Here is a 15,055-nt window from a genome sequence, read left to right as displayed (position 1 = left end):
TTGTAATTGTACCAGCGTCCACCACATCTCTGTTAGCTCATTCCATACACGTACCACCCTCTTCGTGGAACACTGCCCCCTAGGTCTCTTTTATATCTTTCCCCTCTTACACTAAACCTATGCCCTATTGATCTGGACTCCCCCACCCCAGGGAAAAGACTTTGTCTATTTATCCTATCCATGCCCCTCAAAATTTTTTAAATCTCTATCAGGTCTCCCTCAGCCTCCGACGCTCCAAGGGAAAACAGCCACAGCCTGTTCAGCCTCTCCCTGGAGCTGAAATCCTCCAACCCTGGCAACATACTAGTAAATATTTTCTGAACCCTTTCAACTTTCACAGCATCTTTCCAATAGGAAGGAGATCAGAATTGCACGCAATTTTCCAACAGTGGTCTAACCAATGTCCTGTACAGCCGCAACATGACCTCCCAACTCCTGTACTCAATACTCTGACCAATAAAGGAAAGCATACCAAACGCTGCCTTCACTATCCTATCTACCTGCAACTTCACTTTCAAGGACTTATGAACCTACACTCCAAGGTCCCTTTGTTCAGCAACACTCCCTAGGACCTTACCATTACGTGTATAAATCCTGCTAAGATTTGCTTTCCCAAAATGCAACACCTTGCATTTATCTGAATTAAACTCCACCTGTCACATCTCAACCCATTGGCCCATCTGGTCCAGATCCTGTTGTCATCTGAGGTAACCCTCTTCGCTGTCTACTGCACCTCCAATTTTGGTGTCATCTGCAAACTTATGAACTGTACCTCTTATGCTCGCATCCAAATTATTCATGTAAATGACAAAAAGTACAGTGCCCAGAACCGATCCTTGTGGCACTTCACTGGTCACAGGCCTCCAGTCTGAAAAACAATCCTCCACCACCACCCTCTGCCTTCTACTTTTGTGCCAGTTCTCTATCCAAATGGCTCGTTCTGCATGTATATCATGACAGGTAACCTTGCTTATCAGTCTCCCATGGGGAACCTTGTAGAACGTCTTACTGAAGTCCATATAGATCACATCTACTGCTCTGCCCTCATCAATCTTCTTTGTTATTTCTTCAAAAAACTCAATCAAGTTTGTGAGACATGATTTCCCACGCACAAAGCCATGTTGACTATCCTGAATCAGTCCTTGCCTTTCCAAATACATGCACATCCTGTGCCTCAGGATTCCCTCCAACAACTTGCCCACCACTGAGGTCAGGCTCACTGGTCTAGAGTTCCCTGGCTTCTCCTTACCGCCCTTCTTAAACAGTGGCACCACGTTTGTCAACCTCCAGTCTAATTAACTATTCAATAAACACTTCCGGGTCATCCTGGCAGATTGTATCGTATGCCACGATTAATCACAGCCCCTGGAGATTGAAGACCTGTCAGAACTCAATGGACAGGCGCATTTGGTCATGACGAGCAGTTCTGGGATTGTTCACATCGCTAAGTGGGAAATTGACTGGGGGTGGCGTCGGTGGAAAGGGCCCCTCATCCGTCAGTGAACAGTAATATTATGGAGAGACTGATCGAGGAAGGTACAGGGCTTTTCCATCGATGTGAGTTTAACAGGGGCCCTCGTTCGGGAAGCAACAGGCTCTGAGAGAGCTGAATCATAAGTAGGAGGTAGCACTGGGGCCGTGGGGAGAACAGCACGTCCAAGAGCATCTTCCTCGTCCGTATCAACTGAATCAGGAAACATCAGCATGCCAGAGCAACTGGGAGTATCCTCCTTCATTTGAATCGGCTGGGCTCGCCGTCCCTGCCTGTTACTTGCAGCTGCTTATTTCAGGTCTTGATATATGAATAGTGCACACTCAAAACTTTATGTTTCCCAATCTTTGATTTTACCATTCGTGCATTCGTCAATTCCCTGTTTCTGAGCATTATCCCTCCGACTTATTAACTGTGAATGCTCGTGACGCCTAATCAATTCCTTTGTCCAATTTGGTTTCAGTGATTTCCAATTGGATCCCTCAGCCTTTCTGGCAGTTCTGCAATTACAACGGTCCATGTGCCCCCTGGTGGCCAATGTCTTTATCCAATTTGTTACTTCATGTTGCGAACAGATGATGGAAATTACATGCCTGCTCAGGAAATACAGACCACACATATGACAAGATTGAATTACGCTGGTCTTGTCTGAGGCTTGCCCCACCCTATAGTCTGCAACACGTCATTATTCGTGATAGCAAAAGCAACCAGAGTCCGAGACCCAATCTGAATGGTAAGATTGCCGCTGACGCTAAATCAGAAAAACAGAAAGAAAACTCCTGTGTACACTTCCTGGCTAGCCAGCAACTGGATCCCTGATCCACAGCGCTTCAATCGCAGTCCACTGAAAAAACTTAGAATTTAGATTCGGAAATCCTCACTTGTGAACGTCCCCTGCAAGGTACGAGGGGTCGCAGCAAGAGAAAGCAGGACACCAAGGCTAAAGCCTTCTTTGTGGCGCCCGTCTGTTTCTCAGCTCTGGGCCATTGTTCGATGATTTCTTCGATGCCTCACAGAATTTACTTAGGGTGTTTGGTTTTTGCTCAGCAGTGTCAAATAAAGAAATGGATTTAAAATAGCCACAAGACAGTCAGAGCTGAACTCGACAACACTCAACAAAAATTCAACAAGCCTTGTTCTGACAAAACAATCAGTGCTTTTTAAAAGGCAAACTGCATGCAGAGTGGCTGAATTTGGAAAGAGAGAGTTGATCACAGCTCTGAGCCTCTCACAAGTTCACACTTACAGAGGAAATAGCAGGGATATTTATACTTAAAACTTATCAATAGCTATCAGTAAGTGTCATGAGAGGCTTTTCTTCCATTAGACCGATACACTGAATTATGATCTGTGTTATTACTTCAGAAGTTTATCACCTTGACTTCCCAAAACCTGGTGCCACATACCTCATCTCATAATCTCGTCCTTATTGGGGCTGAAAGGATTTTGTGGAATGTCTTTATCTGGGCGTAGTCCACATTCCAGAATTTATGTGGACCCAGCGTGACCAAACTCGGCCGAGGTCTACAAAGGTTTCAGAATGTACATGGATACAGCCTATGTCAAGTTCTGCTTGGCTAGCAATGCTTTAACCTTTGTTATAGTCTTCACTTGTGTTGTGTCAGGCAGCTCTGGGGCCATACAAAGGACAGTCAAAGTGTTTGTAACAACCCGGTGTTGGCCAGTTTTCCCATCATGCAGCTATCTGTTTCACCCCATTCCACAGGCCCACTGAGCCAGCTGCATCATTAGTCAAAAGGACCATGTGACACAGGAGGCACAGTGGGTTATTATGTTTATTTGGTTTGCAGCATCATAAAACCATCAGACATTGCAGCAGAAATTAGGTCATTCCGCCCATCTAGTCTGCTCTACCATTCAATCATGGCAGAGAACTTTCTCGTCCCCATTCTCCCGCTTTCTCACATAACCCCTGATCCCCTTGAGGCTGAAGACACTGTCTATCTCCGTCTTAAATATACTAAAATACGTGGCCTACGCAGCCTTCGGTGGTAACTAATTCCATGCATTCTCAACTCTCTGGCTGAAGAGGTTTCTCTTTATCTTTGTTCAAAATGGTCTTCCCTTTATTCTAAGGCAGGGCCCTTGTGTCCTAGTGTCTATTTCCAATGGAAACATCTTTCCAACATCTTCTCTGTCCAGACCATTCAGCATTCTGTAAGTTTCAAACTGCGTCGAGCATAAACCCAGAGTCCTCAAACGTTCCTCATTTTTTCAGTTTTTTATTCCTCGGACCATTCTCATAAACCTTCTCTTAACACGTTCCAGGGCTAGTATATCCTTCCTGAGATATGGACCCAAAAATGCGCACAAGACTCCGAATGTCGTCTGACCAGAACCTTTTGAAGCCTGAGACGTAATCTCTGCTTTTATAGCTCAGTCCTCTCAGAAGAAATGCTTTCCCTATTTGGAAAATATTCCACGCCTCTATTCCTCCTTCCAAAGGGAATGACTTCAAACCTTCCCGTGTTGCACTCCATCTGCCTAACCTGGCCAAATTCTTCTGCAGCCACCCCACCTCCACAATACTGCTTGTCCTTCTACCTACCTTTATGCATGGGCAAACTTAGACAGAATTCCCTCAGTTCCTTCATTTAGACCATTAGTGTGCAGAAAGGAAAGTGTGGTTGCAACACTGATCATTGCAAACAAGCTGGCATCGAAATTGGAACCAGAAAAGACAATGGCAAAACACAAACATCCCTGTCAAGCATGTCCTCCTTGCCAATATCTGGAGATTAATGCCGAAATTGGGAGAGCTGTGTCACAGACTAGTCAAGCAACAGCCTGACACTGTCATTTGTACAGAGTTATACATTATATTTAACATGCCAGACGCTACCATTACCATTCCTGGATATCTCCTGTCTCAGTGGCAGTACACAGTCTGGAGTGATGGCAGCACAGTGGTATATAGAGGCGAGAGAGTTGCCCTGAGAGTCCTTGACATCAGCTCCGTACCCAATGAAGTCTCATAGCTTCAGGTCAAACGTGAAAAATAAACCTCTTGTTGATTCAAACATACGGCTGACGAATCAGTACTCCTTCGGCTGCTGAAACAGTGCTCCTCCATGTTGAACAACACTTTCAGGAAGCACTGAGCCTGGCAAGGACATAAAATGGACTCTGAGTGGGGGATTTCAATGTCCACCACCAGGGGTGGCTCAGCAACAGCATTAGTGATCGAGTTGGTTTTGTACTAAAGAATATAACTGCTGGACTGGATCTATGGCATGGGTGAAGGAAACAGCAAGAGTTGATAGTAAGAGGAAACATACTTGATCTCATCCTTATCAATCTGCTGGCTGCAGAAACATCAGTTCATGACGGTATCGGGAAAAGTTACCACCACACTGTCCTTGTGGAAACAAAGACCTACCTTCACATCGAGAATAACCTCCATCATTTTGTATGGCGCAATCACCATGTTAAATAAGACAGACTTTGAACCGATGTAGCAGCTCAAGAATGGGAATCCACGAGGCACTGTGAGCCACGAACAGCAGCGGAATTGTACTCCAGCTCATCCCGTAACCTCATGGCCTGCCATATCTCCCACTCAGCCATTACCATCAAACCAGGGAAACAAACCTTGTTCAATGAAGAGCGCAGGAGGGCATGCCAGAAACAGTATCAGGTTCCTGAAGAAGGGCTCATGCCCGAAACGTCGATTCTCCTGCTCCTTGGATGCTTCCTGACCTGCTGCGCTTTTCCAGCAACACATTTTCAGCACAGTATCAGGTATACCTAAAAATGAGGTATCAACCTGGTGAAGCTACCAAACAGGATTACTTGCACGCCAATTGGCATAAACAGGAAGTTATGGACAGAGCTAAGCGATCCCACAACCAAAGGATCAGATCAATGCACTACAGTCCTTCCACATCCAATCGTGACTGGTGATGGTCAATTAGACAAGACACTGGAAGAGGAGGCTCCACAAATATCCACATCCTCAATGTTGGAGGAGCCCAGCAATCAGTGCAAAAAATAAGGCTGACACGTCAAGCAGCACCTGCTCAGAATAACCTATTCAATAACGCCCAGTTTGCGTTTCACCAGGGCCATTCCGCTCCTAAAATCATTACAGTCTTGATTCACATATGAACAAACGAGTTGATTTCCAGAGGGCAGGTGAGAGTGACAGCCGTCGACATCAAGGCAGCATTTCACAGAGTAAGGCACCAAGGAGCACTGGCAAAACTGGAATCAATGGTATCAGGAGGCAAGCACTCAACTGGTTAGAATCATACCTGACACACAGGAAGATCGCATTGGTTGTGGAGGGTCAGTCATCTCAGTTAAAGGACATCTCAACAGGAATCCCTTAGCATAGTGTCGGAGGCCCAACAATCTTCAGCTGCCTCATCAATGAACTTCTCTCTCGCATGAGGCCAGAAGTAGCGATGTTCAGCGATGATTACACAGTGTTCAATACCATTCACGACTCTTCAGATATTGAAGCAGTCCGTGATCAAATGCGTCAAGATCAGGACACTATCCAGGCGTGGGTTGCCAAGTGCCTACGAACACTCACGCGACACAGATGCCAGACAATGACCATAAGAGACTCTAGAATTACTGTCCCTAGACATTCAACAGTATTACCGTCACTGAATCCCCGACTGTCAACATCCGTGGAGTTAACATTGACCAAAGACTCACCTGGACTCATCACATACACATACTGGCTACAAGAGCAGTTCAGAAACTCACGATATACCCCATCTGGGACACCAAAATTTATTCACCATCTGCAAGGCACAAGTAAGGAGTGTGATGAATATTCCCCTCTGGCCTCGATGGTTATAAGTCCAAGAACACTCAAGAAGCTTGACACAATTCAGGGCAAAGCAACCCGCTTGATTGGCACCACACTTGCAAACATTTAATCCCTTCACCACTGCCACTAGGTAACAGCAGTGTGTACGAGCTGCAAGATGCACTGGAGAAGTTCACCAAAGATCCTTAGACTGCACCTTCCAAACCCATGACCACTTCCACCTAGAAGGACAAGGGCTGCATATACTTGGAAACACCGTCACCTGCAAGTTCCTTTCCAGGCCACTCACCATCCAGATTTAGAAATACACGCCGTTGCTTCGCAGTTGTTCGGTCAAAATCCGGGCAATCCCTCCCGACCGGCATTGTGGGTTCACCCACAGCAAGTGGACTACCACGAATCAAGAAGACAGTTCACCACCACCTACTGAAAGGCAAATAGGGATGGACTATCAATGCTGGCCAGCCAGCGATGTCCAAGTCCGCAAATGAATAAAAAAAAACGCTAAACATAAGCTCCCATCCTGAGAAGGACCCTTGTAACTACACTCTCTGCTTTCTGCCAGACAGCGAAACATCTCGCCATAGAACATATATAACACAGATCATTATAGCTCGCCACAGGCCTTTCCGCCCTCAATGTTGCGGCGACCTGTGATACCAATCTGAAGCCCATCTAACCTACAAAGTAGCAAATTGCCTCAAACATCATGGATCATTATCTTACTCAGTAGCTTCCTGTGCAGCCCAGTTAGCAGGCCAAATAATATTTCTTTTTAACCAAGATGACAGTCTTTAGAATTAAACCAGTGTCAGGAATGTGCTGCTGGAAAAGCACAGCCGGTCAAGCAGCATCCGAGGAGCAGGATAATCAAAGTTTCGGGCATAAGCCCTTCATTAGGAAAGAAATTGAACCAAGTACTTAGATACCAAAAGTCTATTAAATTTAATTCTGATGGTTTGGACAACATAGGTTCAATCATTGATATGTCACGACGGTTATAAAAGAAGGGGGCAGTTGGACGAAGACCCCAGTCCCAGCTGACATCCACCAGAGCTAACGGCCCTCGGGTCTCGAGAGTCGAGAGTGTGGTGCTGGAAAGGCACAGACGGTCAGGCAGCATCAGAGGAGCGGGAGAATGGGCGTTACAGGCGTAAGTCTTTCATCAGGAAAGGGGCTTGTTAGCCAAGGCGACTGAGAGATCAATGGAAGGGATGAGGCTGGGGGAGAAGGTAATCGGGAATTCAAAATGTAGTTGAAGGTAGGGTTGAAGATGATGGGTCGGAGAGGGAGAGGAGGAAGGAGAGGATAGTTGGGGTACGAGATGAACAGGTAAGATAGGTCAAGAGGGTGGAGCCGAGTTGGAAGATTGGATTTGGAATAAGGTGGGGGAGACGCCATAGCTCCTGAGGGAGAATTGCTGTTTCTCTCATCCTCATCTATATATTAGAGAAAGCACCATTTAACTAACTAAGGGACAACTCATAGAGAAGGCATTCCTGATGGAAAAATGAGATGTGGAAAGGACAGATCATTCCAGAAGACACGAACCTGGTTGTAATTTCGAGAGACTTTTTTGTTATATGGGTGGGACTTGTTTTTTATTTGAATCTTGCTTTAGTCAGGAAAAGTTAGCAGTTCTGAGGAATTTATTTGGTTTGTGAATGAATTAGTTAATTTGTTCAATGTTCAAGTTCGATAATTGAGTTGGTACGTGTTGATTTTAAATGAGTGCCAGGGATTTAGTTTCTTTAGCCAATGGATTTGCTGAAACGCTGGTTATGCCACTTTTCGCAATGCTTTTACAGATTACAGAGCGAGGTGTTCCATTTTGGGTTTGTCGGGTTTAGTCCTCAAAGGGGGTCAACCTCCGTTTTTTCATCAATCCCATCTGCCTGTTCTTGATCCATAAACCTCTATTCCCTCCCTGTTCGTGCGTCTGTCTTCTAAACATTTCACTCGCAGCTGTTTCGGATATCTCCCCGGCAGCACATTCCAGACCCCTCCTTCGTTCTGTCTGAAAAACGCTTCCTCACGAATCTATCTTAAACATTTCGCCTCACACCTTAAATCGGTGTCCTCTAGTATTTGACATTTCGACAGTGGGAACAAAAGCCTGATGATCAACCCTATCCACGCCTCTCATAGTTTATACGTTGCTATCGGGGTCGACCCTTAGCCTCCGATTCTCTAGCGAAAACAATTTACCTTTATTCAATATCTCCTTTTAGCTAATACACTCCAATTCAGGTAACAATCCTTGCAAACCTCTACTGCACCCTCTCCAATGTCTCTATCCTTCTTGTAGCATCGTGACCAGCATTACACATACTACTCCAAATGTGGCATAACTGAAGTCTTATACAGCTACAATATGACATGCCAAATTGGCCAGTCAATGCCACAACTCATGAAGACATGCATGCTGTATGCCTTTCTTTAAACCACCTTACTAACTGGCGTCACCACTTCCAAAGAACAATGGACTGTTACCCCAAGATCCCCTTTGCATCACTGCTCCTCAGGATCCTACCATTTACTGTATGCTTCCCAAAAACGTTTGAGTTCTCAAATGTATCACCTCACACATTTCCAAATTAACCTCCATCTGCTATTTCTCTGCCCAGATTTCCAATTGATCTGCATCCTGCTGCATCCATTGAAATGAGAATAGTTCTGATGAAGGGTCACCGGATTTGAAACGTTAACTCTGATTTCTTCCTACAGAAAATGCCAGACCTGTTGAGTTTCTCCAGCAATTTCTATTTTTCTTTCAGTTTCCCAGCATCCATAGTTCTTTGTTGTAACTTAGTGTGTCATTTGATAATTTTCTTCACTATCCACAAATTCAGCAATTTTCATGTCGGCTGCCAATTTACTAATTCCCTACATTTTTATCTGAGATGTATTTTTGAGCAACAGAGGCAAGTGCACAAATCTTTGTGCAACACTGCGCTTACAGCTCGCCAATCCATTAAAAAAACACCGTTCCACTGGTACCCTCTATCTCCAGCTTCCCTTTGATCCAATCCAGCTTAATCTACTGGATCTTCTTGCTAAATGCTTTATTGAAGTCAATGTAGACAACATCCACTGTTCTGCCCCCATCAACCAGCCTAATCGCTTCCTCAGAGCTCTCAAACAATTTTGCGAGACAAGACTTCCCTCACACAACGTGAAGCTGACTATCCCTCATAAGCCCATTGTTTTTCAAATGCAAATAATTCCTGTCTCTAAAGATTTTCTATAGTAATTTCCCTACCACTGATGTAAGGCTCACTAGACTATAAATTCATGGAATATCCCGTTTCCTTTTTTTAGACAAAGGAACAACATCGAGTCTTCTTTAGTCTTCTGGGACTTCACTTATGGCTGAATACAATCGAAATGTCACAGAAATCTCCTTCATTGCTTCCTGCAGAAGTCTGGGTTCGACACCGGGAACGCATGTGCCTTAATGAGAAACCCAACACCTCTTCTGGTCAAACATAGCATAATGCGGGAAAATGTCAAATTTCTCATTTTCGAAAAGAGTGCAGAGTATTATTCAACTGGAGGTAAACTTGTGCAGGACACACAGAAAGCTAACACTAATGGGCAGCAAGATAGAAAGAGGAGTCATGGAATGAGTTGGCACTTATTTCCAGGGGAGTTGGAGTGTAAGAGTTTCGAAGTCTTGCTGCAGCTGTACAAGGTGCTGGGGAGGCCACATACGGAGTACTGTGGGCAAATTCCGTCCTTTAATAAAGGAAAGGTATTATTCCATTGGAGGCACGTCACCAAGATGATCCTTGGATGGAGGGATTGTCTCAGGAGCAAAGGATAAACAGGCTGGGACCGTATTCACAGTGGCGAATGAGAATGGGAGGTGATGTCACAGAAACAGAGTGGAGTCTGACAGAGTCAATGCTGGGAGGGTGATACCCAACATGGAAGGGTCCTGTGCTAGAGGGCACAGCTTCAGAATAAAAGGGCACTAATTTCAGACTGAGGGTGGAATTTCTTCGCTCAAATGGTTGCGAGTTGGTTGCACATTAACCATGTAGTCAACATTCTCAGTCATTGTTGATGCCCACTCAAAATGGTTGGCCATGTATACAGTCCTTTGTTCAAACACGAGGACGACAATAGAAAAGCTGCTGACACCTTTTACAGTACATGGTCTCGGAGGAATTGACCTACTGTGAGAAGCTATAGGATAAAAGAACCGACATACGTCCCCAGACAGAGGTGGCGGAGGAATGCCGTTAACCTGTTGAGGACAGCCAAGTGGATTTAATAGAATTGGAGTTCCCTGATTGATGATCTGCTAACCTCCAAACAAAAGCCCTGGCTGTCATGTGAACAGGAGTGTCCGAAGTATGAAAGCTGGCTGAGGAAGCCAGACCAGTGTCAAGTACTGTGTCCGTGTAAATAAAGGGTGACAAGATGACGGGATGTCAGCTTCCATGTGACTGTGTCGATGTCCAACTGGGCCTCTGTTGCTCTAACGGTTATTCTCTCCCTCTCCCTCTCTGTCTGTCTCTATTTATGTATCTCACGCTCTCTTTCTGTGCCTCTTGTGTACAAGGTGACATAATGTTAATCTTATTTTGATGTGTGTCTCCATATGTGTCTCTATGTCTGTGTTGTTTGTGTGCATGAGCGCGTGTGCCCATCTCTCCCAACAATGTGAATGGCTTTATCCTGATGGGCGTGAATGAATTAACTTAAGTGCCGTGAATCAAAAGCTCAGAGCCAAATCCGCCCCATCTTTTCTCTCCCCATCTTGTGGTTAAAGAAATACAATGTGGTTAAAGAAATACAAAGAGATACAAAGAGATACCATCTTCTGGATGAGCCAAGTCACTGCAGAAGCAGTGGATTCAGAATCAAATTCTGTGATTTACTTACGTTGAACGGTTGTTTCCTTCTTCACAGGAAATGTATGGTGATGCAGCACATTTGTGTTCAATCCCTTGCGATGTTGTCCTTAAGATATAAAGAGTTGGAAATGCGCATCCCCAAAATTGGCTTCGAAGGGGTGGACGCTTGCAAGTTGTTTCCATCAGGCAGGGAGACTATGACCCGCTGGCACAACCTTAAAATTAGAGGGAATAAATTTTAAACGGAAGTGAGGAGACATTTTTTCCGCCAGAGAGTGGTAGACCTGTGGAGTTCATTGCCACGGAGCGCTGTGGAGGCCGGGACATTGGGTGTCTTCAAGGCAGAGATTGAGAAATTCATAATCTCGCTAGGAATTAAGGTTTACGAGGTGAGTGTGGGTAAGTGGAATTGAAACCAGCATCAGCCACGACTAAAAAGTGGTGTGGACTCGTTGGACCAAATGGCCTTGCTTTCACTCCGATGTCTTATAGTCTCATGGTCCAAAACTGGTCTTAATCACTCCGACTTTGAATATCACTTTAAACATGTGACAGAACATCAGAAAACAATGGCAGCTACAAAGTTCACCCTGTCTCCTCAAAAAACGTTTCCCTGGGAGGTGCCTGGATGCATTTGGAATGGAAATGATCGACTGAATATTAATAATATCAGCAATATTGCACAAAGACAAATTGTTTTCACATTGTAGAGAGAATGCAACATTTCTCCGCATGCGGATATTCCACACTGAGGGGCCTCAGTACAATTAGAATGTTCTCCACACCAGCATGTGAGTGTGCGTGTGTGTGTGTGTGTGTGTGTGTGTGTATGTTGATAGTGCCGTCAGTTTGGATGGTACTGTGAGCTGCTGTCCTCCCTCTCTCCCTGTCTGAACGAATCCAAAGGGTTTCCAGTGCGGTGGCTTGTGGTGGCCAGCAGAGGCGAGCATTTTATCACTTCCAACATAAAGGGAGCTAAAATGCACGATGTTGATTCTCATACCCATGGCACGAAATATCTCATTGGAGAGCATTGGCGAGGCAACCCACTCAGACGCTGATAAAACAGGAAGCCCAACAATTTGCTATCATTTATTTGGTGGGTGTGTTCTCATAACATGATGTGATCACCTGCCATAATTTCCCAACATGAAACCGTTCATCATTAACTATTTGTGACATTAGCATGTGGTCTGTCGAATTGCCACTCTGGAGTGAGACCATGCATTTTATCGTGGGGCACGTTCTCATATACTATTATACTTAATTTAATCAGAAACCTCCTAAGTCTTAGATTTTGATGGAAATTTATGTAAGGTTCTAATCTGATTGTGACAATCAAGTGGGAACTTCTATTCCCCTGGACAGTTCCTTTGGATTGTGATACGATGGGTTCCCAGATCAACTCTCTCTCTGGGCTGTGATAAGTAACCTCTGTCAGGAGTGTGATGGAACACTCCCCACTTGCCTTGGATCGGGACAGCTCCAGCAGCACTGAAGAAGCTTGATACCATTGAAGACAAAAGCAGCCCTCACTTGATTGGGACCACATCCACAAATATCCCCTCCTTCCACCACAGACACACAGGAGCAGCAGTGCATACTGTCTACATGATGCAGTGCAGATATTCGGCAAATATCCTGAGACAGCAGCTACTGAACCCACGACTACTTCCATCCAGAAAGGCAAGGGCTGCACCTACACTTGAACACTATACACCTGCAAATTGCTCTCCGAGCCACTCACCATATAGACTTGGAAATATAGTACCATAACTCACTGTTGCTGGGTCAAGGTCCAAGACTTTCTACTCTATCAAAATTTTGGTCGATGTGTATTCCGTGGACTGCAGTGTTTCAAAAAGGCAGCTCAATACCAACTTCAAAAGGGATGGCATTTAGGGGTGGGTAATAAATGTTGACCCAGCCAGCGACGCCCACATTCCACGAGTGAATTTTAAAAAAAACATTCCATGGTCTGGATAAAAAGAACCCACCTCTAGGTATCACTGAGGAGTTTTATTTATTCATAGCACACAGAATTCGTGGAACCAGGTACTTTACTGAATTACTGATTTTTGCCCTGAACCTAGACAATGTCGCTGCATAAATAAATGTGTTTATGCAACAACTTAGCCTCTGCAGCATGAAACCAATAATACCGAAGTGATATAGAAAGGGTGGGTAATCATCAGGATTGATTCCTTGAATGACATAAACTAAGAAATCTGCAACATTGATTAACCACAGGAAGATGAAACTCCCAGATATGGTGAAGAGCAAAATCACAGACTTCCTTCTGCTCTCCATCTCTGGGTCTCTGCGATCCTTTCCATTGCTGTCACCCTTCAGTCTCTTCCGGACTCGACTTGTCACCAAAATGTGCCTGACTGTCACAGCATTGAGCAAGAGAATTAAAACGAATGGCAGTAAAGGGGTTAAAACCACATCAAGTGAATCTAATGCCACCCACCAAGTCTCAGTATAGTAACTTGACTTTGTTTCACAGTAGAATGGTGCATTGTTGATTTTCGCCCAAGGTTCATATGCAAAATAGAAGGGGATGTTTTTCAAACAGAACACGGTGCAGGTTGTTGCGAGAACCACAGTCGCCGTTTTCTCAGTGCAATAGTTTGCTTTCAGCTTCTGACAACAGATGATCACAAATCTGTCAAAGGAGAAAGTGACCGTGAACCAGACAGAACAGTCTCTTGCTGCACGACACAGGGCCCCAATAACACTACACACTGGAGTGAGGGACAGGAAAGACCGTGGGTAATAATAAAAGCGAAAACTCGTCAGTATAATGTCAGTCATAATGACCATCAGATCGGCAGCGGCCATAACCACTAAGTAGCGAGTTGTGCAAGGGGAAACACCACACTTTCCCTGTGAAAGGAGAGTAATCGCCAGCAAATTAACTGTGGAAGAAAAGTTGCAAAAGACCTAATGATTTTCTGTTCAGTTATTCTCCCTGCCTGTTCCAAAGAGCAAGAATACCAATTTACCAAAACAATCTGGCACACCCTGTAAGTGCAAGTGATTGGATTTGAGTGAGGTTTAAATGAATGTTTCCACACCATCCTCACATTGTCCTCCAAGACAATCACTCTAGAGATTGCGGAATTTAGCCTGACTGACCTCACATCCCACCGAGGAGTGCAGACGGAGACATGAGATTTGTTTGACTTTAAGGTGACTGAGTGAATTTAACAGATTACTTCGGTTCCCAGCACCCAATCTGGCAGGCGCAGAAACCTATTAGCAACCTTGCTCTCAATACTGTCATAAGACTAGCGATTGGACTGTCAGTAAACCAAATTTACCCCTTCTCCATGTTTCAAATGATCTACTCTTCACGTTGAACCAAATCCTGATTGGAGCCGCAACAGGAAAGGAAACATGTCCAAAGCAAAATCGGATGTTGCTGTAAAATCTCAGCAGTTCTGCACGCATCTGTGAAGAAGAATCACCGTTAGCGATTCGGGTCCATTGACCCTTCCTCAGAACCAGATTCGATACGTTAACTCTGATTTATCTTCACAGATGCTGCCAGACCTGACGAGCATTTCCAGCAACATCTGCTTCCATGACTAATTTACAGCATTCTCAGTTCTTTCGTATTTTATTCAGGAAACGGGTAATCAGAACGTGCATAAGATTTCAAACAAAAATACACCATTGATCTTACTCAAGTTAGATTGGGTTAAATCCCCTACAGTTGGGAACAGAACCTTCAACCCAACTAGACCACACCGACCCTCCGAAGAGTAACCCACCGAGACACATTTCCCCTCGGTGCCGCCCAAGTGCAGATAACAGTACCTCCAGGGCTCGCTCAGTAACAACGTGTGAGTGTTAGCACTGCTATGATATTTTCACTGATAATCTACA

General features: G+C 44.8%; 1 protein-coding gene across 1 annotated transcript; it reads right to left on the bottom strand.

Annotated features, from left to right (window-relative positions):
- Positions 1–13,180: 13,180 nt before the first annotated feature.
- Positions 13,181–14,005, bottom strand: LOC140468501 (probable G-protein coupled receptor 139). The gene has a single exon (XM_072564580.1). It carries the CDS (start codon positions 14,003–14,005, stop codon positions 13,181–13,183), a length of 825 nt encoding a protein of 274 aa, XP_072420681.1.
- Between the last annotated feature and the right edge of the window lie 1,050 nt (positions 14,006–15,055).

This window comes from Chiloscyllium punctatum, chromosome 47 (assembly GCF_047496795.1).
Source record: "Chiloscyllium punctatum isolate Juve2018m chromosome 47, sChiPun1.3, whole genome shotgun sequence".
Taxonomy (NCBI): domain Eukaryota; kingdom Metazoa; phylum Chordata; class Chondrichthyes; order Orectolobiformes; family Hemiscylliidae; genus Chiloscyllium; species Chiloscyllium punctatum.
The sequence above is the reverse complement of the archived record's forward strand: the minus strand, read 5'-3'. Positions and strand labels throughout refer to the sequence as shown.

Coding starts and splice junctions, on each gene's coding strand:
- LOC140468501 (XM_072564580.1), bottom strand. CDS start 14,005: ATGGCCGCTGCCGATCTGATGGTCATTATGACTGACATTATACTGACG.